The following is a 27,674-nucleotide window of genomic DNA, read 5'->3' as shown; positions in this document are numbered from 1 at the left end:
GCTCTACCAAATTTTTTGAACCCACCCTGGGTAGAGTGCTGTGGCATCACAGCTCACAGCAACCTCAAACTCTTGGGCTTAAGTGATTTTCCTGCCTCAGCCTCCCAAGCAGCTGAGATTACAGGTGCCTGCCACAATTCTAACTGAAATTTTTAAAGAACTCAGACATACCCCTGAAAAATCTTCACAATAGGAAAATGAGGCAATGTATCTGTATTTATGGTTATGTCAATAAATAAAAAGTACCAATTTGTAACTGCTTTGCTTTTTATACAATGGATATGTTTCACCAAAACTTAGCTTTCTACATTTTCAACTTATAAAAACTGGTACTTATATTTGAACTCACATTCAAAAGATGATCCAAATTCCTCATTCTCATTAAAAGCTAGCTTGTCCATATTTGAAGATACATTTTTGCCTTGAATTTCAGCTTCTCTGTGATAAAGACTAAATGAGAAGAATAAAACTCATGAATGTGAAGTTTTAATAACATAAGCCCATGAGCATGGGCTGACACAAAGCCTTTTATGGCTCAAGAAAATGCTCTACCAAATTCCTTTCTCTTTGGCGTGTAAAGGATAGCGCCAGCTCACCACACTCAGGCACTGTTCTCAGCAATGAGTATTCATTTGCTCAGTTACTTCTTGGTAACCACTTCATGCTGGGAGACAGGCATTATTAATTATTGTTAACAAAGAATAATACTGTCCTCTCAATGTTATTCCTAGTGGTTTTTTAATTACCACAAAACGTTTTGGAAAAATCCAAATTCTGCACGCCATCAGCACGAACCAGTTGAAGATGCAATACCAGAACCCTGAGAGCACATCAGAATGCCCTAACTCAGAGGATGTGTGTGTCTTGTCTTCCTTTTGCCTTTATCATTAGAAAGCATAATATCACAAAAAATTAAATGCTTTAGGACTGTGACAGGTACAGGCCGGAGTTCTCAATTCTGTATAAAAGAAATCAACATACAGACACCCGGGCATGAGCCCAGAGCTGAGGGGTTGGTTCTCTTTGCCCCAGGGCCCAGGTATGGGCAAGAGTCCACCCATGACTGGAATTGCAGCCCGGATGACCTACCGGCACAATTTCTAAAATCATTCACTCCATCCTCCTTCAACAATCCTACTCTAGAGCCCTCTATCATTTTAAAATTTATTTCATCGATAAACAAGTCAGAACCATATCTGTTTATATGTAAATGCCAAAGTAGTTTTTTAAATGACTTTTTAATGATGTGTGAAATTATTCCAACTTTAAAAATAACCTCAACCTCAATTTGCTTTCAGAGACTTTGCACATTTATCTTTATAAAATGAGTCTATTCATAGAACTATGAAGATGCTTATTAATACCATACCGCATATTCTATGTATCAAGTTTAGCAAGTAAGTAGAAATTTGCTAAATGCAATCTCCCCCACTCAGGTAATTCAGATAATTCTCACAAATCACACATCATTTTACAGTCTGATTGCAAACTTTATACTGCCACGTGATCTTTAAAACATCTACAAAAACAAACAAGTGAGGCAAGCCTGAGAGAACAGCAGGTAACATGATTCAGTGAAGCCGACCAGAATGTGGTACTTACCCTGCCTTCTGCTCAGGAGGGGTGCGGAAGGGAAGGTTAGAGAGGCTGTTCTTTGACTGGGTGGGTGACATTTGGGATATTCTGTCAAAACAAGGCGTGGGGGAAACAACCTGTGATCTGTCCAAACCTAAAGGGTAGAAGGAATCAGGGTAACACTATTATAAGTTGCATGAAGAAGATACAAACCATGGTTTCTAAAGAGCTCTACTAGTCTGAAAATAAACTGTTATCCTTGCAAATAGCCAATAATGATGCATAGTATCCAACAAACATAATGATTCAAGCGTGTAAATTAAATTGCAGTGGCAATAACAAGATGGATAAAACCAACCAGCTACAAAAGAAAGGCTTTTTGTTGCTCCCTAGAAACCTCTGCGTGCCAAGCAAACACTAGACTTTGACACTTTTTCTCCCACTGACTCCTAGAGCAACCGGCATACTGGAGGGGACACCACAGGTCGCCAGGAGCCCGTAGGCTTGGGGAGGACACACCATTCCAGCTGGGGCTCCCCACGTGACTACTGCACGCCCTGCCCACCACTGCCAATGGTCTCAGGCTATGTTCTCTCTCACTCCTTTAAGAGGTCCTCATGAGATCCAGGGCCACCCAACTCCAGAACATCCCACAACCCTTTGTGTGGTGACTCACCTTCCAGATGCATTTCACTTTCAAGGCTTCTTTTTGCTTTTGGAAGAGGCGTGGAAGAGAGGCGTCTGGAGGGAGTGCCCCTGCGTAGCCGGGAGACTGAGCTGCTAGTCATCACTCCTGAGGTATCCCTCTTTTCCTCTTTAAACATGCCCACCTGAGGCTGATCAGAGATAATTCTGTCCTCTGCAAAAATATTTCTTTCTGGAGAACTGGAAGTAATGTTTTTGAGAGCTTCCACCAAGTGCGGAGATGGTGGGCTCTTTGGTGGCAGTGGGCTTTTGGAAGGGTTTTGAATGACTCTCTGATGGTAATTTCTGAATGCCTTTTCTAAGCGTTCAGCCTCTTGCTCCAGCTCTTTGACTCTTGCCTTAGTGTTGGCTACAAACTCAAGGTCAGAATCAGGAGAACTACCCTCCGCCCCTGCATTTAGATACTTTGTGATCTTTGGTACAACTATATCTGATATAACTTTTTCCTGATTAAGAGGATTATTCATGAAATCGCCACTTATATCACCATCACGAGGCACCATCTTGCCACTGACAAACCCACTGACAGAACGATCAATCAGAGACTGCTTTGGATTGCGGTATACTTCATGCTCTAGGGCTGCAAATTACAAAAACATAATTTGAGAAATGAGGGGAACAAGGTAGAGAATAAAACTAATATACTTACTAGAGAATTTTTTTTAAACAATGAAAGAAAGCAATAATAAGGACAAACATGTACATTAAACAGTTTCTAAAGCTGCATACATTTCCTCTGGTAATGCACAATTTCAGAATTTCAGAATCCACTATGCACAAGTTTGCAATCCAAAAAGCTCTTGAGAACTGAAAAATTTATTCATAATTTATTAGCAGCAAAGCCTAACCAAACTTGAAGTCATTTGGCTGAAACCTTGACCTAAACTTATATAAACCCATTTATAATTTTTATTTACTCCAGCATGTTCATACATTTGACGGCAAAATAATTAATGTGTTTCATTATGGAATGCTGCCCCAGAACTCCCTGAGCTGTTGCAAAATCCACCATGTATGGCCAGAGTTTCAGATAAGGGAATGAGGTCCTGACTTTACAACACCACTGTGGTCTAAGCACTCTCACTGCTCCCATTTTACAGATGGGACACTGAGGCTTACTGAAGTTGGGTCACACATTGGCAGGTCCTAGAGCCAAATGAGATTTCCTAATGCAAGGCCAGTGCACATGTCCGCTGCCCTCCTGCAGTGCCTCCTCATGATGCTACAAGTCAGAAGCTTGCCATGGGCAGTGCACAAGTTCAAAAGCCTTCTACCCTCATTTATCTATTTTTCATGATATGAGATTATGACTTCAGGTCTGGGCAGTTTGGCAAACAGAACTGTTGGTAAAAAAACAAGGAACAGGAAAGAGTAGAAATGAGTAAAGAGATAAAAATAAAACTAGTGCTGGTAAAAGGGAACAAGGGAACGAGGGAATGAGGAAAGAGTGCAAGTGGGAACTGAGGAAAGCTCAGAACAAGGAAGTGCCAGAAACTAGTTGAGCTGGGTAACACATAACATGCTCTACTCCAGCTTGAAAGCAGCCAAAGAACATACCTAAGCATCAAGACATAGTTAGTGAAACAAAGTCACCACTTCCTGAATGTCTTTTATGTCCCAGAAACTGGACTGAAATCCACCTCATTTCATAATACTCAGTAGGTATTATTATCCCCATTACAGATGAGGAAATGGAGGCCCAAGGAAGTTAAAGTAATATGTCCAAGGTCAAACAACTAACTTCAAAATTGAAGTCTAAAACAAAAACAGTTCTGATTCTGTGGACAATGGTCTTTTTGCTAAGCCACCCTGCTTACCCCATAAATTTATCAAGAAATACATAAAACTATTGAATAACCAATTGGCCTTATCAGGATAACAAATCAAAAAGCCCAGGATGAATTTGGGGACTTCTATATCGCCACATCTTTCCTATTTGAAGCATCAGGCTCTCCCGAACCATGGGGCACCCATGAAAGAAATGACCTTCACAGGTCATCATGATAACCCAGATGGTATTCCTGAAATGGATAGGGAGTTTTACTTCTAAGATGATACCGATTTCTATCGCTTTTGCCCTGAGAAAAATTCAATAAATTACAATTATTTTATTTTCACAAACATCAGAAGCTACACACACAAAAAAAGTATTTGTGGGTTAAAAATGTCTCTAACCTTTTTGAGTTTGCTTCAATTGCAATTTTAAATCAGCAACCTGAGTAGTTAACCTCTTTATACAAGTATCATAATCTAACAGTTGGGCCTTCAGCTGCGCAGAATGCTCAACCTGAAAAGATTCAGAGAGGGAAAAGAAATCAATATAAAACAAATTACAGCTCTCCTCAAGAGGAAAATTCTCTTATTGTATGTATTCCTTTTTACTGTATTGTCAATTCTGAGAAGCTTTACGCTAATAAACAAGGAGTTCCTATTTAAAAAACAACAAACGGGGCAGCACCCATAGCTCAGTAGGTAGGGCACCAGCCACATACACCAAGGCTGGCAGGTTCAAACCCACCCGGGCCTGCTAAAATGACAACAACAACTGCAACAACAACAACAACAACAACAACAACAAAATAGTTGGGTGTTGTGGTGGGCGCCTGTAGTCCCAGCTACTTGGAAGACTGAGGCAAGAGAATCACTTGAGCCCTAGAGTTTGAGGTTGCTGTGAGCTGTGACGCCACAGCACTCTACCCAGGGCAACAGCTTGAGACTCTGTCTCCAAAAAAAAAAAAAAAACAACAACAACAACAAACAGAACACAGAAACAAGTTTTCATTACCTTTTCCAGTCATATCAAAGAACAACTGTTCTAGGGCATACAGGCAGAAATGAGGCCATCACAAACGTGCGTACTATTTCTCGGGGGGAAAATCAGGAGGTAACAGTGGGTACCATTAGGCACTCAGAAAATTTATGCTTAGGTGAGCTTCCTTTCCTCTCAATTTCATTACTATTATGAGTACAAAATCATATAACTGCTGGAGAACTTTCTTAAATGGGAAAGGATACCTTTAGCTACATGGGCGAGTAATTTATGATGTTAAAATACATGTGATTTACACTGGTGTGATTTGTGCCAAGTTTACCTATCTACAAAGTGGACTAGTACAATACTGGAACCAGTGAAGTGCAATACTCACTTCATTCTGCAACTGTTTTTCCAGAGCTTGCCTATGGTTTTCAAACCCCTTGTGCTCAACTGCTGTAGCATTTTCTGCCTTCTTTAATTCTTTCTGAAAAGCCACAAGCTCAGGAGGTGGCTGAGCTATGCCTAAGAAGGTAAAAAGAAAATCCTTAAAAGTAGTTAAAGACATTTTAAATTGTTAATTATGTACCAAGAAAAGGAACATTAATCCTTTTTTTTTTGAGACAACGTCTCACTCTGTTGCCCTGGGTAGAGTACTGTGGCATCATAGCTCACAGTAACCTCAAATTCTTGGGCTCAAGTGATCCTCTTGCCTCAGCCTCCTGAGTAACTGAAACTACAGCCACAAGGCCTGGCTATATTTAGTGAGATGGGGTCTTACTCTTGCTCAGGCTGGTCTCCAACTCCTGAGCTCAGGCCACCCACCTGCCTCAGCCTCCCAGAGTCCTAAGATTACAGGCATGAGCCACCAGGCCAGGCTATATTAATCTTATTAAATGAAGTAAAAGCAAACCTGACTCACAAATTTCAGAACAAAAGAATTTAATGCATGTTAATGTAAACTTTATTACCCTTAGGGTCCCACTCCAAGTAAAAGAACTCTTTCCAATCCTCAAATTTACCTGAAAGCCCATCTCTCTCCTCTACCATGCAGAGAGGGCAGAGAAGGAGCTCTCTATGTGGTCTGCCTGTCCATGCCCACCCCAAAATCCAATCTGATCTAGGCAACTGGCTGGTAGTTGGGGTCCAAGGCATCAAAAAGACTACATTCTCAATGTTGGTCATCTAAGGACACTTTAATAAAGGGCAACTTATTCAGAGTACCCACAAAGAGTGGTGGACTTCCCTGGGCTAGTGAAAGGACTATTCATGGGCCTGGAAGATCAGAAAAAAGAGAAATTCCAGCATTAGAGAGAGGGAGCTAGAGGCACTGTGACCTTACTTGGCTGAGAGACACAGGAGCCTGGTTAGGCTCACCATATGTGGAGGTTGGGCGGGGATGGGGATGACAGCAACCTCTGCCTGGGTCTCCTTCCTCTCTTCATCCATATGTTTGCTGGAATCTCCCACCACCCCCATGCCCCAGACAAACCCAACCAGCAGTCAAAGGGCAAGGGGAGCCCCAATACATCCAGAGGCACATTTGTAGAGTTTAAATATGTTTCTTTCTTAAGTAAGAGGAAAAAAAATTTCTTCTTACAGTGAGAAGTACTCTAGCAGTGAGATTACTAATTATGCAATAGCATGCAAAAGGAAATAATTTCAATCCCCAAATCTTAATTTTATAAAATCTTCCCAATGTAAGCCTCTGTTACAGGTACAAAGCACAGTTTTATAATACTGACTTAATATGAATTACTAAAACATGGAAATTTTAAAAAAGACATACAGTTTAGGAGACGCAAGTTTTCATTTCTACTCTCTTCCAGTTGTTGTTTAAGTAACTTATTTTGTGCCTGAAGCTCTAGTTTCTCTTCTTTTAGCAGTGAATAATCACTCATCTCTTTAATTTTTTCATTCAGCCTGTGGTTCTGTTTTGTCATTGCCAAAGACTGGGCTTTAACAGACTCTAACTCAAGCTGAAAGTGAAAAAGGAAAACTTACACATGCAAATGATGACTTTACAGTTACTGCAAAAGTAAAAGGTGGCAGGCTGCTTTAAGTAGGCGCCATTATTTACTTATAGAATTTGGGTTCTCTGCAACAGTAAGACACTAACTACACCAGAGAAAGTTATTGTCTGCCCTCTAGTTGTGGCAGAAGTTCTTTTAACTTGAATTCTACAGACCCCTGTCCTCTGAAGCAACTGCTTCTGATAATCACCCTATCTTCCAGATACAATGGAGGACCCAGGAACAATCATACATTGTAGAAATATATATATTTTTTGAGACAGAGTCTCACTCTGTCACCCAGGCTAGAGTGCCATAGCATCATCACAGCTCACAGCAATCTCAAACTCCTAGGATCAAGTAATCCTCTGGCCTAAGTGTCCCAAATAGCTTCAGACTGTAGGCGCCTACTATGATACCGGGCTAGTTCTTCCATTTTTAGTAGAGATAGGGTCTTGCTCTTGCTCAGGATGGTCTTGAACTCTTGAGCTCAAGCAATCCACCTGCCTCAGCCTCCCAGAGGGCTAGGATTACATTACAGGCCTAAGGCACTGAGGCCAGCTATTTGTTTTTTTTAAGGAAAAGGTTAAGGTAGAAATGATCTTTAACATGTTATTAAAGTGCTTTCCTTTTTTTACTGTATCTCAGACTTGGATATAAAAGCCTATAAAGTTCTGAAATCATCACAGTTGCAACAAATCTTATATACAAAATATCTAAGTATCTAAAGCTCCAGCTCTATCCTCCAGACAGCAAGCATACTAACAAACAGAAGTAACAGTGGCATGTGAAAAATGTATCTCATTTTGTTCTAATCTGCATGATAATGATACAACAATAAGCATTTTTACCTGTTGCTGATGGGAGGAGAGAAAAGGCTGAGGTAAAAACTACTCTGTATTGGCCACCTGCTATGTGCGAGGCATGTAAGTTAGCTAGAAAAAATTCCCTCAACAATCATATGATGTGGAAAATATCCCAGAGTTTACAGACCAGGAATCTTCAGTCACAGAACTTGCCCAAAGGCAAACAAGCAGTAACAGAGATGGACAGCATTTAAGCAGGACTGCAGGACCCAAAGTTGTATCTATACCTCCAACTATGTGACTCAGATGGATATGAAGAACTACTGAATTAACTTCAGCCATCTTCTTAGCCACATAATAAAATCCAAACATATCAAGAGGATGGCTTATAAATTATGTATGATTAAAATGGAAATTTCACATATTGCCCAAAATCTACTTCAAAAAATAGGATTAACAATTACCTCAAGTTCTTTCATGTGATTTATTGATTGATTAAGTTCTTTCTTTTTTGAATTAACAGCTATAAGCTCCTCTTGCAAATGAATAGCTTTTTCTGAAATAAAGAATCCACCAATTATAAGCATCATGTTTTTCAAGTGAATATGAAAACCATCTTATATTATGGCCAGTATGTCAGATCTAATGATCATTATTTCATAGTCTAAATAGCAGACGTGGGGATGAAAATTTCATAGACAAGTATAGAATAAACCTTGTTATCCTGGAAGGCTGAGGCAGATGAATTGCTTGAACTCAGGAGTTTGAGACCAGCCTGAGCAAGAACAAGATTCTGTCTCTACAAAAAATAGAAAAACGAGCCAGCCATTGTGGTGAGTGCCTGTAGTCCCAAGCTACTTGAGAACCTGAGGCAGGAGGATGGCTTGAGCTCAAGAGACTGATTGTAAGCTATGATAATGCCAAGACACTCTACCCAGGGTAGCAGAGTGAAACTCTGTCTCAAAAAAAAAAATTAAAAAATAATAACAACTCTATTACCCAATTGGGTGATGTGAAGCTACAACTGTCACATATGCAATGAAATTCCAGCTGCTGCACATACTAAGCAGAGTTAGACCACCCACTCAGAGTACAGGGCCCTGATGCTAACAGCTCTTAACTCTCAGATCTGTTAACATTTTATAGTTTTCACTTCATCTAACAAAAGTCTAACATAATGTGTTAAACGTGGGATGGCAGTATGCCACAAGAGAAGTATGAGTCACCACAGGACAGCAGCAAAAGGAATAGTCACACGGACGGAAATGAAGAACTACTGGGTGAAGATGGATATCAGTCACATCAGATACATTGGGTATCTGGCTGACATCTTGTAGCCAGTTCTAGTTTACTCTCAAGAATCTGTTTGAAATTTCCACCCAAAGTTCAACTTCTTATTACAGGAAATTTCCTATAAATATATTGAAATGTAAAATAACTGAAGAAAAAATATTCAACCTCTATAGTCTCAGGCCAAGATACACAAGAGTTTAGGAGATTATATATGAAGTAGAAATAATCTAAAGCATAAAAATATATTAGAAATAAAATAAGAAACTAGATCACAAGGGACAGAGAAGTTAAAATTTTCCATAAGTGAAAAAAAAAAGTCTCTCATGGTTAGGAGCAACATGTACCTGATAGCAATGAGTTACTGCCACCATCCTGACAATCACAGATTTACTGATCAAAATATACTGAAATAAAGTTGGGTAAATACTGACAATAAAGCACTGGCCTTTATGACTAAATTTTAAACATGAAGGTTTCCAAAAAGGTAGCAAAAGATGGTTAATTTCATACAATTGAAATTACAAAAAAATGTGTGATTTTGTGAGAACAATGAAGTGTAAGCTACATATTTTTTAGAATGTAGAAAACACCCAATCCAGGGAGCTAATAACCTACATTAGAACTGACAAACACAACTTTCCCCTGTCCCAGAAATTACCTTTATTCTTCCTTTCATCGTCAATCAGTTTATTAGTTCTAGTGATATAGTCATCTTTTAGTTCCAGTTGATACCTAAGAATCAGAATGACTGAAAATGAGTTCCTCAGTTATCCCCTTAGAAAGACTGCTACCAATACAGGAGCTTACCTATAGCACAGGGGCACAGGATGCTAAAAATGACATGTAAACTTTGAGTCTCTCAGTACTAAGACCAGGGGTTCAGAATTTTGAACATAAAAGGTCCATAAAGGCTGGGCATGATGGCTCATACCTGTAATCCTAACACTCTGGAAGACTGAAGCTGGAGGATCCCTTGAGTTCAGAAGTTCCAGACCAACCTGAACAAGAACGAGACCCCTTCTCTACTAAAAAAAAAGAAAAACTAGCTGGGCACCCTGGCAGGTGCCATAATCCCAGCTACTCAGAAGGCAGAGGCAGAAAGATCACTTGAGGAGTTTGAGGTTGCTGTGAGCTAGACTGATGCCATAGCACTCTAGCCTGGGCAATGGAGTGAAACTCTGTGTGGAAAAGAAGAAAAAGAAAAAAAAAAAGTCCAACCCTGCCTCTATCCTGTAAATTTGGTCCCAAAACTCAATCACACAAAACGAAGGGTCATGTCATCATGAGATTACTGAAAGCAACCACTTTTCAATTGGTCTCCACTGACAAAAAGAACAGAGATAAATTAAGTGAAACATAACAGTACATAATAGACTAAATCCCAAATGATAACTAGGCAGTCATTTCCAATCCAGTTGTACCATCTCCCCACCTGCAACCAAGATAAGTACTTTTGTCCTCAGGGGCTAAGCACTGTCTTGAGAACCAACTGCCAGGAGCATTTCATCTGGATTAGTGATGCCAAAAGGCAAATTTGCATGGAGTTTTACTTCTCTTCCCCAGTTATTACCAGCTGCCCTTCTGGTTCTGAGATGGAAAAAAGGGAAGAGAAGCACTCCTGTGGTGAATATCCTCCCAGCTTCAACACGTGCCAAAGTCACATGAGGATCCCCAAAGGCTGTGGAAGATGTCACAATGATACTAAAGAGTCTATTATCTCCATAGCCATGTGAAATTAACATACATACTTTTATTCATTTCTTCCTACAAGTTTAGCAACTATAGGTACTTCAGTGTTTGCTGTTTTAGTATAGCTGATGTAAAATATGTCGGAAAAACCCATCATTTCAAAATTAATAGATAAACAAGCTGCTGTTTTCCAAATAGATTTTGTTTAAAGAATAACCCCAAGAAACCTTTGCAATTACTACATAATGGAATGTCAATGACAAATTACAGACAAGACAAAAAAGGGGCCAAATAAAAAATGCCTTGAATACCTGAGTTGAGCCATCTCTTCACTATATATTTACTCAACAAATGTTAACTGAGCACTTTCATGTGCCAGATATTATACCACCCACCCAGGTGGATGCAACATCTTCGCACTGGGATATTATTCACTGGTACACAAAACTCAAAACAATTGAAAAGCTTTCCCTATATCATTGCTTTACATAATTCATTTAGGTTATTTTGATTGTGGCTTTTTTTCTTTTTCTTTTTTAAGAGACAGAGTCTTACTTTATCGCCCTCGGTAGAATGCCGTAGTACCACAGCTCACAGCAACCTCCAACTCCTGGACTTAGGCGATTCCCTTGCCTCAGCCTCCAGAGTAGCTGGGACTACAGGCGTCCACCACAACACCTGGTTATTTTTTTGTTGCAGTTTGGCCGGGGCCAGGTTTGAACCCACCACCCTTGGTATATGGGGCCAGCGCCCTACCCACTGGGCCACAGGCACTGCCCTTGATTCTGGCTTTGCAGAACCTATGTTCACTGACAAATGGTGCAACCACTAAGTATAATAATTTCTAAATTGTTAGATAGCCCCATCTTAGTGGCAATATGAATGGGGTTAGGTAGAGGAAAAGAGAAGTGAAAGTAATTGTAATTCCAATTATAGCTTATCAAGGTGCCATAAAAAATTAAGCAAATCACAGTTCTTCAATAAATATTAGCAAAGCTATGAGTAAGAAGGAAAGGATGCAATTCTTTACAATGTATTTTTTTTTTTTTTTGAGACAGAGTCTCACTATGTCACCCTAGTGCCATTGCAGCTCACAGCAACCCCAAACTCCTGGGCTTGAGCGATTAATTATCTTGCCTCAGCCTCCCAAGTAGCTGGGACTACAGGTGCCTACCACAATGCCCTATTTTTTTGTTGCAGTTGTCATTTTTGTTTAGCTGGCCCAGGCCAGGTTTGAACCCACTAGCCTCAGTGTATATGGCTGGCACCCTACCCACTGAGCTACTGGCACCACCAAGCAACCTCAAAGTCTTAGTCTCAAGCCATCCTCTTGCCTCAGCCTCCTCAATAGCTAATGTGTGCCAGTACACCTGCCTACTTTGGGGAGATGAGGTGTCGCTCTGGCTCAGGCTGGTATCCAACTCATGAGCTCAAGCAATCCACCCGCCTCAGCCTCCCAGAGTGCTAGGGTTACAGGCATGAGCCACTGCGCCCAGCTATATGGTATCTTTTAAAAACTACCCTAACTCAAATATTCATGGTAAAGGACTAACTTGATGAAAATGTGTATTTTTTTCAAACACTCATTTTGCCATAAAATGTGATTCATAAGACTACTTCATCAGTTTTTGTCATGTTTCCACCAACTTAATTCAAACATATTACTTCTTTTAAAATGCCCAACAAACAAACAAACAAACAAAAAAGGCCAAACAATTACTTTAGAAGTTCATTCCTGAGCTTTTGGTCATAGGTCTCCTCAATATTTTTTAAATTCTCTTCTCGTTTCTTAAATGCCTCCATCATGCTTTTATTTTTGTCTTCTTGGAGCTTCTGGGTCCTGAAATTAGTAAAAAAAAAAAAAAAAAAATAGGCAAAGCAAATAAACTACAATATCTGAGGTAACAAATTTAGGGCAAAAGAAATGCCAGGTGTTTTTAGTTCAATAAACTGAAACTATTATGTGACTATCACTACCAGGAAGTAAAAGAGAAGAATCCAAAGTCTTCTATGCGTTTTATGAACTGACTTAGGTACAGAATACGGGCTCTAGCAGAGGGAGCCAAAGGTGGCAGCACCTGGCTGGGGATGGTGGGAAAGAGTCAAGACCAAAGTGGTTTCTGCCAGAAGACAAGTAACATTTCATGGCTGCAAGGTAATAAATGGCTATAATCAATTCAGGGGTGAAAGAAAGATATCATTAGTTACAAACAAGACTTAAGTTACTGTATTTGTGTGCTTGTATTTTCTATAACACTGCTTATAACTGTGAGATCTGATTACCCCACAGATATTAAAGGTGGAAGATTTGTTGTCACTTAATAATCTATTGATTGAATATTGAAAAAGAGAGCGCTAAAGATAGATGGATCAATCAGAATACTGAAGAATACTGAAGAATGGAATTGTCTTCATAGTGAGACTTTAAACCAACCATAGCACCAATTCACAAGCAGAAGAGTAGGGTTCACAGGTTCTGAGATCCAGCCAACCTGAGAAGTGCTACAGAACCGACTAGTCCAAGAACAGGTAAAGGTGCTATGTATTAGCTCCCTCTGCTGGCTCATCTGGAAAGCCAGAAACAGCAGATTACATTTATTTTGCTTACGTGCTTAGAAGGAATGAGAGTAATAAAGAATGTGGAGGTAAGGAAGTGTTTATGTAATCATGAATTCTCTCTGTCCAAATTGTTCCTTTCCTCTTCTCTCCCTTGATCAATTTACCTCCTCAATGTTGCCAAAAAGAGAGAAAAGTAGAGAGAAGAAATCAAAAAAATCAGTTTTCAGACATGAGAAAACACTAATGAAGGCGGAGACAAATTTTTTAATGAACCAAGATTCCTGGAGTATCTAGGAATATCAACAGCAGATTCTAAATGAGAAAGAGGGTTTACTGCACAAACTACAGATGAATGAACTTGCTACCAATCACAGGTTAAGATTTAAAGGATGACATATTTGTGAGCAATGAGAGCAACACACACAAGAAGTAGTTTCACCCAATACAAGTCAGACCATGGCATTTCCCTTTTTTGAACACAGATCAGGTAAATGCTGCAGGCCTGGATATACAAAATTCAGTTACTATACAATATACAACACACACATCAAACTATCAGATCTGAGTCACTGGACACAACTGTAAAACATATGATCTGTTCAAGCATTATTAACTTTTCCAAATTATCTATCTGGTCTTCCTGCAGCCTGATGATGTCATCTTATTCTGGTTTTCATCTTAATGTCCAGTATTTAAAAAGCAAAACTCTGCTTCTCTTAACTTGCACTTTCTAATACTAGGTGAAATCACTTTTATAACCAAGACTTGGCAATTTAACGTTAGAATATTTTAGATATATTTATTCTTTTTACTCTCATTCATTACAAATATCCAAAATGAACATGCAATACTTACAATTCAAAAGCTTCCACTCTTTGCTTCAGTTCTGCTTCTCTGCCTCTTAGCAAATCCATATCTTTCAATAGAAGCTGCCTTTGAGCATAAATTTCTTTCGTTTCCATCTATATAAGAAATTGTTAAATTTTAGAAAGCAAGCTAAAGAAAATAAAACAGATCTGAACTAATCTACTGCTTCCTAAATTCCAGAAAACAATCAAAGTACAGACATCTAGGATAAGAATGTAACCTTCAAGAGATTCCAATTTTAGTTATGCTTTTTGCCTATTCTAGATGCATAAAAATTTACTCCCTTGCACAAAAAAATTACTCCCCCAGTTACGATTAATATTCCTAACATCCTTTGTTTTAATTATTCTACTTAGTTCATCAACATCTCTCACTTAAACTTTTAAGTTCTTCAGCAATAAAAATTAAGCAAAATGTGTATTCAGCAATAAAAGCAAAAGATTAGAATCCCCATGGTACTGGTAGTGTCTGAATGTTCCAGTTCATGGGTCATTTGACTCAGTGTTTGCAAGCACGTATGAACTACTGAACAAGCAGGCAATCCTTCCATTTATGTGTTCACTGCACAAGGAACTACCTATCACATGTCAAGCAGCACGCTGGGAGCTGGATATAAAGACAGGCAGATGTAGTCCCCATCTTTAAGGATCTCACAATTGAGTCAGGGAGAAACAATCACATTAAGAGGCCGGGCACGGTGACACATGCCTGTAATCCCAGCACTCTGGAAGGCCAAGGCAGATGAACTGGCTGAGCTCAAGAGTTTGAGACAAAAAAATCACACGAAGATGTGATGATTTCATCCCTGAAGTACATAAGTAGCACATGTAGGAATTGGGCCTGAGTGAGTCACTCAGGGGGAGTCAGGAAATGCATCACTGAGGTGATAGTCAAGCTGGTTCTTGAAGGATAGTACGGCTTTAAGGGAAAGATAGGGACTCCGGTAAAGGAATAAAGACACAGTGCTTTTTATGAGGATGATAATCCTTCTTCAAAGCCTTCATATAATCAATGTAAATAGGGTTCTAGTCACCTATCTTGAAGCCAAAGTTGTTAAACAATACAATCATCTCAAAGATCTGTGATTCCAACATTTCTATGGCTGAAATGAGCCAAATTCCCAGAAATGCTATACCAAATTGAAGAGGGAGTGTATTTACCATCAAATAACCAGGTGTTATTGACAAGTCCCAAGCAAGGGCGGACACTAGGAGGAAGCCCTTCTACTTTCAACATGTCCTGACAGCAGTAGTTCTTGATGTATACCGGAAATAGTGCCATGAATCCAGTCTGATCGAAGACATGCCCTTAGGAAAGGAATATGTTTTCCCAAAGGAGACAATCTAATCCTTCCTGCTGACATGGACTGCCTGATACCCCTCAACCTTTCCACCTCATCCTGCAACTCTGTACTCTGGGTCCTTAATTCCACTTCCAGTATCTCCAGACCTATCCTTTGATCACTGACACTTCCACATAACCCTCTCTTTACCCCTAAGTTAGGAGCCACCTGCCCTATCCTCTGGGTCACCTCACCACCCAACAGGCCCAGGGTCCTCTATTAAATAGGCTACCTTTCTCAAGTCAACAAAATTAAGTTTTGCAAAGCTCTATTCCCCAAGCACCTCTATCCTTTTGCCCTGAAAGGGGTAACTAAGACACAAATTACAAATTCTCTCCAGAGCTAGAAGAGAAAACTCAGAAGCACATGGTTTGATCTCTCAATTCCAGGCCCCCCCACCCCCAACAGGCTGGGCCCTCAGCACAGCTTGACCAGGCCTCTGTTTAAGGAGCTATTCCCGGACCACAGAAGCTGCTTCACACCTCCAGGTGGCTACTAAAACCCACTAACTAACCCTCTAATCTGCTTCAGGAGACAGCACCTATTTAGTGTAAATTTCTTATAATCCTGACATGTATGTTTACCTCCACAGTTCTTTCCTTTCCACCAGTCTCAGAGGAAGGAAGCCTGCATATTCTTTTTCAAAGCCCATTCTTCATTTGCACAGTTGGCCCAGTCCCTAGGGCCTTGTTCCATCATTTGTCCCATCTCATTCCTGGATCTTGAAGCAACCCACTAACAGCTGCAGGAAATACCCACTCAATGAATTGTCTGTAAATATTACCTCCTGGTGCTTTTGAATTCTCTCAAGGGTATTCTTTTCCCGAGAAATGAGGGCTTCAGATTTTTCTTGATAAGCTTTCTCACATTCATTCTGGAACTCAGCTAATTCCTTCTCGTATTTTCTTTTCTCTTCCATTTTAATTCTTGCTATTTCAGTGTCTTTAAAATACTTCAACTGCAAATTGATTCCCAAAAATTCACCAATTACTAAAGAAATAATGACAAACTTCTCTCCAAGGCTAGGTTTAGTATTAATGTTCCATCCAAATATATTACATTTAGCTTAATTCATCTTTAGTTTTATCTCTTTCACTGTACCTGTAGGATTCATTCAAAGGCATAAACAAAAGACTTCATTAGAAATAAAAATATATACAACAGTATGGTATCCCATTCTTTAATAAAGGTTCTAAATATTTTCCCATATACCTAACATTAAGATACTAGAAGACAAGCAAAAATACCTCTTGTTAAAAGCAATAAGATAAAGCTTACCTTTTGACACATTTCTTCCTGAAGTTGCTCTTCTATTTCTCTCTTATAATCATTTAACTTTATTTCTAGAGACTCTAAGTTGGCACGCTGAGGGTAAACATCTGCAAACTGTTCATCAATAAGCTGAAGCTTCTCAGCTATTAAAAAATAACAGGATATATAAACATGGTCAGGTGCACAAGGGGCCAGACCTCTAGTCAAAAGTGGAGAGTATACTTAAGGGAACGTATTGTGACAGCTTAAGTTAGAAAATACTGGAGTATCCTCGTCTCTAAGCACCAAGGCAGAGATTTCTTTTCTTGAACTTTGATTAAAGTTGACTTACACATTTAAAACAATGACTTTAAAAGAATCAAAGATCATGTATTTCAACCCCTCCACTTTCAGAGAAAAAACAAATGCTCATGCAGTTTATTTAAGTAATTGCCAGAAGGGAATTACTTAATTCAGCTACATAACAGTACAAATGGGACTACCGGTAAAGTGAAACCTACTGACTGCCTTTCATACCAGTGCTTTTTCCACCAGGCCAATGGCCCTCAAACCAACTGTGGGTCTGAATCAATCACACAGCAGAGTAAAAATCTGAATCCAGAGTACAATCTCAATCACGAAAAAGTAGGTACAGGGGGAAAAAAGGCCAGCAGAAGTAGATTAACATATTGACAGTGTTTGTCTCTGGTAAGCATGACTTTAGATATGTTTTCCCATCATTTTTTCTATTATTTTCCAAATGCCCTGTAATTATGCTAATACAGGACTCTAGCCACTTGTGGCCATTGCATACTTGAAATGTAGCCAGTCTGAATCGAGATGTGCTCTAAGTGCAAAAAAACACATCAGATTTAAAATACTTAGCACAAAAAATAAATGTAAGATATTTTTTTATATTGAGCCCATGTTGAAACAATATTTCAGATGTATTGGGTTAAATAAAATATATTATTAAAACAAATTTCACCTATTTAACTTTATATAGTTACTAGAATTTAAAATTATATATGGGGCTCACATAAATGTTCAGCACTGCTGTATAATAAATACATAATATGTTTACAATGCAATTAAACTTATACTTAAAGGCCTAGTTGTATAGTTATACAATACAGTTTTTTTTTAATTTGCATAGGAAGATTTTTACTATGTTTACATTAAAAATATGGAAGGCTTCACGAATTTGCGTGTCATCCTTGCGCAGGGGCCATGCTAATCTTCTCTGTATCGTTCCAATTTTAGTATATGTGCTGCGAAAGCAAGCACTACAATACAGTTTTTACAAATTATGAACATATCTTCTCACAAGTTAAAAGCACCATTACTATTTAAGAGTAAGGGTGATTGGGCACCATGGCTCACACCTGTAATCCTAGCATATTGGGAGGCAAGACAGGAAGATTGCTTGAGGCCAGGAGATGCAGACTATCCTGAACCAAGAGAGATCCCCCATCTCTACAAAAAAAAAAAAAAACAAAACAGAAAAATTAGCTGGGCATAGTGGTGCAAGCCTGTAGTCCCAGCTACACAGGAGGCTGAGGCAGAAGAATTACTTGAGTCTAGAAGTTTGAGGTTTTAATGAGCTATGATGACGTCCCTGCACTCTAGCCCAGGTGACAGAGCAAACTCCACCATGAAAGGAAAAAAAAAAAGAAAGAAAGAAAGAGCGGTCCAAAAAATAGGTTAAGCACATAATTTATTTATTTTTAATTAACTTTTGAGACAGAGTCTCACTCTGTCACCCTAGGTAGAATGCCATGGGGTCATAGCTCAAAATCTTGGGCTCAAGCAACCCTCTTGCCCCAGCCTCCCAAGTGGCTGGGACTACAGGCAGCCAAACAACACCCGGCTGTTTTTAGAGATGGGGTCTACCTCTGGCTCAAGCTGGTCTCGAACTTCTGAGCTCAGGCAATCCACAAGCCTCAGCCCCTCAGAGTGCTAATATTATAGGCATGAGCCACCGTGCCCAGCCTAGGTATTTCTTTTTTTCAATAACATATGAGAAGTGAGAAACTGGGGAATTAAGAAAGAAGGTTATAATTACCAAGAGAATCTATGCCAGGAAATGTCTGAGTTTCTGTATCACAACTCTCCTTTGCCTGATGATATTCTGCCAACTCTTTTAAAAACTGCATAAGAAAACCTACAAAACACAATATAGTTGTTTCAGAACTTTCTTTTGTTTAACCATTACTCAGACACTCTTTATACAATCTTGGTTTTATAACATTTTTTATACTATATCTTTTCTTTAAAGAATAATCTGAGGAAAGGCCTTTCCAAGTATGATGCAAAGCCTGGAAAGAATAAGAAGAACAATTTATCAGTCCAGCCACATAAAAATTAAAAACATATGGCATGAAATACAATCAAATGAAAAATGATACCAGGCTCGGCGCCCGTAGCTCAGTGGTTCGGGCGCCAGCCACATATGCCAGAGGTAGGGAGTTCGAACCCCACCCGGGCCTGCTAAATAACAATGACAACTACAACAACAACAAAACAGCTGGGCGTTATAGTGGGTACCTGTAGTCCCAGCTACTTGGGAGGCTGAGGCAAGAGAATCACTTAAGCCCAAGAGTTTGAGGTTGCTGTGAGCTGTGATGCCCCAGCACTCTACCAAGGGCGACAAAGTGAAATTGTCTCAAAAAAAAAGAAAAGAAAGAAAAAAATGATATAGGACTAATTTTCATAATAAAGAGCTCTTACAAATCAGTAAAACAGAAAAATGAGGAAAGAGATTAAACAGTTCACAGAAAAATAATAGGTTCAAACAAACCTGAATTTTAAAACATTGACTGAACACAAAATCATACAAATTATTAATACAAAAGAGAGACTATATTTTACCTATAACACTGCTTAGATTAAAACTTTGACAATACTAAGTGTTGGCAAGGGAATGGAGATATAGCCATGTTCATTCACTTGGTAGGGAAATTTGTCAGAGCTCCTGTGCTCACAACACATGTACCCTTTAACCTATTTGTTCTACTTTTATGAATTTACATAGCAGTACCTTCACAAGGGCACAAAGGGTAAACACTACACATTGTCTCTAATTACAAAAAGCAATAATAAAACAACTAAATCTCCATCTTCAGGGGGTTAAATACATTCTTTAAAAATAATGTGTCTAAATATACTACTATAGAAAGATACATTGGTGGATAAAATAATTTCAAAACAGTATCTATACTACAATTCTATTGATGGTTGCGTGTGTATTAGTTATAAACTTTTACACTCAGACTTCTAGAAGGGTAAAAAAAAAAACTATTAATTCTAGTTATCATTAGAGAGTAAGATTAGAGAACATGGCAGAACTTACTACCTTTCTTTTACTTTATACCCTTGTGAATAGTTTAACAATTAGCATACATATAGAAGTTTTTGGTTTCTTGGAGCCTTCATAGTTAGCTTGGCACCTTTCTTCCCCCCCTTCAGTGAGGCAACTAGAATTGGATTGTTTTGTCACAGTCTGCATTCCATCCTAGGATCACCTGACCTCCTAAATTTACATATTTGAGGCTCATTCTCTGCACTGTAAAGTTCTATGGGTTTTGACAAATATTACATATAGTGCCACATATCTACTATTATTGAATCATACAGAGTACTCTCACCACCCTAAAAACTCCCCTGTGCCTCTTCACTTATTCAACCCACTCTTTCCCTCCAAATCCATGGCAACCACTGATTTATCATCTCTATAGCATGCCTTTTCCAGAATGTCATAAAAATGGCATCATATAATATATAGCCTTTTCAGGCTGGCTTCTTTCATGAATATGCATTTAAGATTCATTGATATATTTTTGCATGGCTTAAAAGCTCATTCCTATGGGATGAATAGTATTCCATTGTCTGGATGTACCACAGTTCATTTATCATTCACCTACTGAAGGACATCTCCATCAATCCCAACTTGTGGCAATTATGAATAAAGCTGCTAAAACACTCATGAGTGGGTGTCTGTGTGGACAGGATTTTCAGATTAGTTGGGTGAATAGCTAGGAGAATGACTAATAGATTATACAGTAGGGCTGTTTAACTTTGTAAGAAACTACCAAACTGTATCCCAAAGTGGTGGCACCATTTTGAATTCCCATCAATAATGAATGAGAGTTCCTCTTGCTCCAGTCTCACTAGCATGTGGTGTTGTGTTTTGGATGTTAACCATTTTAATACATGTACAGTGGTACCCCATTGTTGACTTAATTTGCATTTCCCTAATGACAAATGATAAAAGTATCTTTTCTATGCTTACTTGCCATCTGTGTATTTTCTTTAGTAAGATGTCTGTTCTGATCCTTTCCCCATCCCATATTTAGTTGGGTTGTTTTTTTTAGCACTGAGTTTTGAGAATTCTTTGTGTATCATGAACACAAGTTCTATATCAGATATGTGTTTTACAGATAACTTCTCCCAGTCTGTAATTTGTTTTCATCCCTTCAAAAGTGTCTTTCACAGACATGTTTCTAATTTTAATAAAGTCTAACTGATTTTTTTCATATATCATCCTTCTAGTGTTATACCTCACCATGAAACCCAAGATCACATAGATTTTCTCCGCTTTTGTCTAAGTTTTATAGTTTTGCATTTGACATTTAGTTCTACGGTTCACTTTGAATTAGTTTTTATGCAAGGTACAAATTCTGTATCTAGACTTGTTTTTGTGCATATGGAAGTCTAATTGTTCTAGCACCATTTGTTGAGAAGACTATACTTCCTCCATTAAACTGCTTTCCACCTTTCTTAAAAAAAAAGATGACTATTTGTGTGGACCTATTTCTGGATTAATCCTGTCACATTGATCTATGGTTCTATTCTTTTGCAAATCATGGGTAAGGATTTTAACTTCCAGAAATTAAAAAGCCAATGTCCAAGTTTCCTACCCTTATTTTCTGCCCATTACTTTACAGGTATTGTTATGTCTAAAAGTAAATAGTATTAGGAATGGGAAGAATGAACAGCATCTAAGAAAAAGTACAATAGCCATTTAACAGCTCAGCATTGCCTCAGTGTAGGCATAGTAAGACAAGACCACAGCAGGTCTCTGAGTTGGGGGATAGACAACGGTGAGGTACAAAATATCTTCCTCCATGTTTTCCGATGACCACAATCTCTTAATTAGAAGCCACCAATTTATAAAACCATTTTACTTTAGCAGTAGCTGTGCTACAGTTAGTGAAGAGTTCTATCCAAATTTTGGACTAGGATGCCTAACATGTCTGTTATTTACAGTTTTTCTCAGTTCCAGAAATGGTACTATGATGCTGAGTAAAGCTGATAAGGGCTGTTAGCCAGATGTCTTTCTAAACCAGTAGTATTTAAAGAGACTGCAGAGGTAAAAAACAAAACAAACCCCCTCCCTGTTTTTAAAGATAATGTACCTACAGCAAGCATGTGGCTTATTTAATATCCCTTCAAGCCCTAAATTTCCCTCTGAAATATTTAAGCAGCAGATACTAACTATGTACCTTAGTTATGGTATGGTAGCCGCTCTTCGTGTATGGCTAATTAAATTTAAACAAAAAGTTCAGTTCTTCGGTCATACTAGTTTGTAGGGCTCTTAATACTATATGCAGTTTTTTTTTTAAGTATTTATGAGTTATTACAAAAATGAAAATACAGGAAAAATGACCTACATTTGTCAGAACAGATGAACTATTGTTTATTTAAAAGAGAAAGTATGGTCAGCAAGGAAAATCCAATGATTTAATTCAAATTAAATTTCTGATTCTTCCCCCTAAAAATCATCAGCTTCTTTTACAGGAAAAAGTACATACAAAATGCTTCTACTCTCTACAAAGATGAAGGCTCTTACCTTTCTGGTTTTCTTCATCAAATCCAGAAATCTGTTAAAAGAAAATATTTAACCTTTATTCAACTATTCCATTATAATTAACAAACCAAAGCAGGTTATAAAAACTAAGCAATCCTACCAGTGATCTGTAGAGACTGGAGGCAGGGTTGATGTTAATGAGTTGTAGTAGGTCCTGCATAGTAAATATCTTTTAAAAAAAGATTACTAATTAGATATATTTTTACATCCAGGTTTAAATGATAAATTAGGATATGTTTCTGAATATGACAGATTAAGAAACATGTTTCAGATTAAATAGAAATAAGGTAACTATGCTAATGATGCAAAATTGAAGCTCTGACACTGTCAAATAAGTTGCAATCCACATGTTGAAGACAAATGGATAAAGTTGCTTTCTTGGTCATGTAATTAACCTCTAAATACTTCACATCGACCAAATGGTTAAAGCCTTACAGATGACACTCAAATAACTGATGAACCAATGAAGATAGGAGGAGTTCCAGAGTCTTTCAGTTATAATTAACATATCCATTGTTTAAAAATGTAAATGAGCTGGGCGGCACCTGTGGCTCAGTTGGTAAGGCGCCAGCCCCATATACGGAGGGTGATGGGTTCAAACCCGGCCCCGGCCAAACTGCAACCAAAAAATAGCCAGGCGTTGTGGCAGGCGCCTGTAGTCCCAGCTACTCGGGAGGCTGAGGCAAGAGAATCACTTAAGCCCAGGAGCTGGAGGTTGCTGTGAGCTGTGTGATGCCACGGCACTCTACTGAGGGCCATAAAGTGAGACTCTGTCTCTACAAAAAAAAAAATAAATAAAAAAATGTAAATGAGCTAAATTTTTACTGTCTGTGCTAAGAATGACTAAGGTATACCTAAAATATTAAACAGACATTTTGAGTAGATATTAATATACTGTATATTTTTAATATGGTATTTATCATTTTCTATGTCTACTCTGAGAGCACTGATCTGATTTTGTTTTCAATTGGTTTTCCTTTAAAGAAAAACATTCTGCATGGCGTTTTGTAATAGTAGAAAACCTTTATGTGTATGAACTAGATTAGTTCCTGCTATAATAATTATATATAACTGACAATAAGCAAAATTGTGAAATGTATTAGAAAGCTAGAGAATGGCTTGGTGCCTGTAGCACAGTGGTTATGGCACCAGCCACATACAGGGAAGGTGGCGGGTTCGAACATGGCCCGGGCCAGCTAAACAACAACAACACACAAAAAAAAAATAGCTGGGCATTGTGGCGGGTGCCTGTAGTCCCAGCTACTTGGGAGGGTGAGGCAAGAGAATTGCTTAAGCCCAAGGGTTTGAGGTTGCTGTGAGCTGTGATGCCATAGCACTCTACCCAGAGCAACACAGTAAGACTGTGTCTCAAAAAAAAAAAAAAGAAAAAAAGAAGAAAAGAAAGCTAGAGAATGATGGGCCAAAATTGAATTCCTATTATTGATAAATAAAATTTAGTTGTTAAAGAAGAAATACAGCATATTTAAATTGTACTAACATTCTTGCATCCTTAATACTTTGGAATATGAAACTTTGGGATACTTATAGATAAAACAGGATAAAAACATAGGACCACCATGAAGAGTTAACCTTAATGTAAATATTATGGACTTTTGGGTGCTAATGACATGTGACATGTCAGTGTAGGTTCAATTATAGCAAATGTTTCACTTTGATTCAAAATGTCCATAATGGAAGAGGCTGTACATGGGACTGGGGGTAGGGGTATATGGTAACTCTGTACTTTTTACTGAACTTTGCTGTGAACTCAAAACTGCTCTGAAAAAATAGTCTATTAAACACACACACATCCATATACACAAACACAGGAAAAGTTTGTGATAGGTATCTTTAAAATAAAGTGGGATTATTATGTTCAACAATAATGGTGAATAGTTAAAATAATTAGAAAAGTGGTAAAAATGTCTTAATATTTAAGAACTTTAGATTTTTTAAATCACATATTTCTTACTTCTCATATTATTACAAAAAGAAATACTTTAAGAGACTATAACATAGTAAAAAGAGCACGTTTTAGAGATCTAGATTCATTGCCCTTTATTGCCACTTAAAAGTTATATGACCTTGGGCAAATCACTTCACCTGTCCTCATCTGAAACACATGAAACACCTGTATTGTGCCTAACCCAGTACCAACCTCAGAGCAGACATTAAACAGAAATGGTAGAATTTCATTTGACTACATGGAATGTATGATCAATTCTAGCTCTAAAACATTTAGTGATTCTACATATCACTATTTCACAAAAGACTAAGTGAGATACCAAGGAATGATCAGCAAATTTAGCACCTATCAGTTATATAACAAATACACTATGTGCGGATATGTTGTGAATTCAAAGATCAATGAAAAATGGACTAAGTCAGTCAGGGAGCACTTAGCAATCAAGCAGCACTTTATAATTATCAGAGGGAAAAAATTATTAATAGAAAACTTTTCCTTTTCAAAAACAGAAGAGGAAAGACTTTACCTTTTCTTTTTCCAAACCACTTTCTGGAACAAAAACAGAAAGGGAATATTCATAGCCACATCTTTGTAGGTGATTTGCCACTAGGGAGTTAGAGGCGCCTGCTAAGAGAGAGCACTCTTCTACTGAATTGGACCGAGGTTGCAGTTCTCCCCCCAATGCAGGGTGAATCAGCTCATGAATTAGGTGGTTTCTGAGTTGTGTCTGGATCAACAAACACACACAAGGGGAAAAAATTTTAGCAGGATTGTTTCACTAGAGAGGTATACAAATTTGTCACATTCATTGGAATCCTTCCTTTTATTTCTAGAATGGTTCTAGATCCATGGCCAAAAGACAAGCAGTCCAGTGAGTTCCAGAAAAGCTTTCTTTCCTCACCTTCCAAGTGAACTGGTAGCCTGGCAGATCCCTTGTAGACTCCTGACTTCACTTCCCTAGGAGCACATTTTGGCAACTTGTGATCAGGGTATCAAGGACAGGAAAAAATTTTGCCACTTCCTCACAACTCTGGACTGTTGGAGGATATAACTGAAATCTTCAACAACAGTGGCCTACTACATACATTATCCATATAATCAAAGATGGGCCTGCTGACATTGAAAAATGAGGATTCCAAGAAATTTTTAAGGCAACAGGGAAATGCTCATCATATAATTTAAATTTTAAAAGGGTATACAGGCAGGGTGGCACCTGTGGCTCAAAGGAGTAGGGCGCAGGCCTCATATACCAGAGGTGGTGGGTTCAAACCCAGCCCCGGCCAAAAACTGCAAAAAAAAAAAAAAAAAAGAGTATACAGGCAGTCCTTGAGTTAAACAAAATAGGTTCTCTAGGTTTATTCTTAAGTCGAATTTGCAGGTAAGTCAGAACAGGTACATTTGTCTATTACTTGTAACAGCCTCCATTTATAAGGGCGAGTCCTATGTCAATCAGATGTTTGTAACTCAGAGACTGCCTGGTCACACACTATGTACATTATTCCAATTAATGTCTGTATTAGAGATGATTTTTCTCCCTTATGCTTTACCTGTATTTTCCAGATGAGTTTGAAGTATTTTTTATGAAGTTACAAAAACAAGAGGGAAGGGGTGGAGAGCAATGAAGCTAATTCTTCCCTAATTTCCCATTTTAAATGTAAAATATGCTTTTGAGATGTATACCATAATGAAAATATGTTGAGCTAATCTGACTCCAGTCTGTTAATCCAAACAAAGTATGTTAATAAGTATTTACTGCCCAAATTAAATATTCATACATCTCAATATATCTTAAAGAAGTTTTTCATTCCCCAAACTAGTCTACGGTAAGCTTACTTATTTTCTACACGGTGTCAATGTTTAAATGTATTACAAAACCACTTACTAATTTAGAAACCTGTAAGCCAGATTTTTTAGAAGTCTACTCTTACTAAAATATGTTCATTATATATTTCCCACTATCTTAAAGTCAGTTCAATTAATTAAAAATGCTCTTGGGTGGCGCCTGTGGCTCAAAAGTGTAGGGCGCCAGCCCCATATTCGGGAGGTGGTGGGTTCAAACCCGGCCCCAGCCAAAAAAACTGCAAAAAAAAAAAACTAAAAAATAAAAATGCCCTTTCAGGAAGACTCAAATTCAACATTCTCTCGAACATTTTCCACACTTTATTATTTCCCGATAGTTATACAAGAATATAAAAACATCATTCACCAACACTATACATATCATGCTATCACTAAAACCCAAGCCCTGAATGAATTTAAATGCAGCCTGCTATTAATACATTTGTAACTTTTTTAAGGTTACAGTTGTAAAAGTTATGATACAGTTACGATAAAATCTGATACCTTGAGGGTGTCCAGTATACCCCGATCCTTAAACGTCTGGTACAGCTTTTTGCGAAGGTCATCTTGACTCAACACCTCACAATTCAAGTCCAGGGTGGACTGGAAGACAAAATGGTTACGCGTTACCTGGCCGACAGAGGGAATGTCAATTTCTGAAAACAGACCAGTGGCCTCCAGGAAAGCCTTAAGAGGCCTAGCAGGGAAAGATTTAACTAACACAAATCAGAGACTTCGTTTCCGCCCGTCCCCGAGAAGGGACAGGTGTATCTACCTGAGCCATTGTCAGGTATCAGTTTCCTTCCGAGCCGGCCCTACTGTGACTCAAATTCGAGGCCCAGGTCGGGCTGGAGGCCTAAGACGAAGGGGAAACATTGTCCTCAGAGCCCTGCCACTGTCCCTGGGGGTCGGGAGGAACAAATGTGCTGAACACCTTGCCTGCCACTCCGAACTAGAAACTCTGGCAATGCCGCCCAGTTCCTTTCTCTCGGGTTCAGAGGGGTGGGCGGGGCCGTGACCGAGGCGCGACCCTCAAGTCGTCTAGAGGGCAGCGACCGGGAGAAAGGGGGCACTAGACGGCAAGGTGTTTTCACCGCTCGGAATTCTCCCGCCCTTCCCCGAGGCCGGCCCAGCCAAGGAACGGGCACC

At 38.7% G+C, this 27,674-nt stretch overlaps 1 protein-coding gene and 1 non-coding gene across 8 annotated transcripts in view; both read right to left on the bottom strand.

Annotated features, from left to right (window-relative positions):
- OFD1 (OFD1 centriole and centriolar satellite protein) overlaps positions 1-27,657 on the bottom strand; it is a 35,726-nt gene extending 8,069 nt beyond the window's left edge. For 2 of the 7 annotated variants that reach the window (XM_053580588.1, XM_053580589.1), the window contains exons 1-18: positions 27,301-27,657; positions 27,030-27,128; positions 25,213-25,413; positions 22,821-22,889; positions 22,703-22,733; positions 18,917-19,015; positions 16,879-17,015; positions 16,385-16,558; positions 14,247-14,353; positions 12,553-12,672; positions 9,802-9,875; positions 8,315-8,406; positions 6,822-7,011; positions 5,427-5,557; positions 4,456-4,567; positions 2,252-2,860; positions 1,603-1,729; positions 350-450 (exon numbers count right to left, since the gene is read on the bottom strand). In XM_053580588.1, the coding sequence (XP_053436563.1) occupies positions 350-450; positions 1,603-1,729; positions 2,252-2,860; positions 4,456-4,567; positions 5,427-5,557; positions 6,822-7,011; positions 8,315-8,406; positions 9,802-9,875; positions 12,553-12,672; positions 14,247-14,353; positions 16,385-16,558; positions 16,879-17,015; positions 18,917-19,015; positions 22,703-22,733; positions 22,821-22,889; positions 25,213-25,413; positions 27,030-27,128; positions 27,301-27,309 (2,482 nt within the window). In that variant the 5' untranslated portion in view covers positions 27,310-27,657. The remainder of the gene's footprint in view (positions 1-349; positions 451-1,602; positions 1,730-2,251; positions 2,861-4,455; positions 4,568-5,426; positions 5,558-6,821; positions 7,012-8,314; positions 8,407-9,801; positions 9,876-12,552; positions 12,673-14,246; positions 14,354-16,384; positions 16,559-16,878; positions 17,016-18,916; positions 19,016-22,702; positions 22,734-22,820; positions 22,890-25,212; positions 25,414-27,029; positions 27,129-27,300) is intronic. The other 5 variants (XM_053580594.1, XM_053580593.1, XM_053580590.1 and 2 more) reach the window with 5 other exon arrangements.
- On the bottom strand, positions 18,032-18,138 carry LOC128578615 (U6 spliceosomal RNA). The gene has a single exon (XR_008377754.1). It is a non-coding gene; the product is annotated as a U6 spliceosomal RNA (small nuclear RNA).
- Positions 27,658-27,674: the final 17 nt, after the last annotated feature.

Source organism: Nycticebus coucang, chromosome X (assembly GCF_027406575.1).
Source record: "Nycticebus coucang isolate mNycCou1 chromosome X, mNycCou1.pri, whole genome shotgun sequence".
NCBI lineage: Eukaryota > Metazoa > Chordata > Mammalia > Primates > Lorisidae > Nycticebus > Nycticebus coucang.
This window is presented reverse-complemented; position numbering and strand designations above follow the sequence as displayed.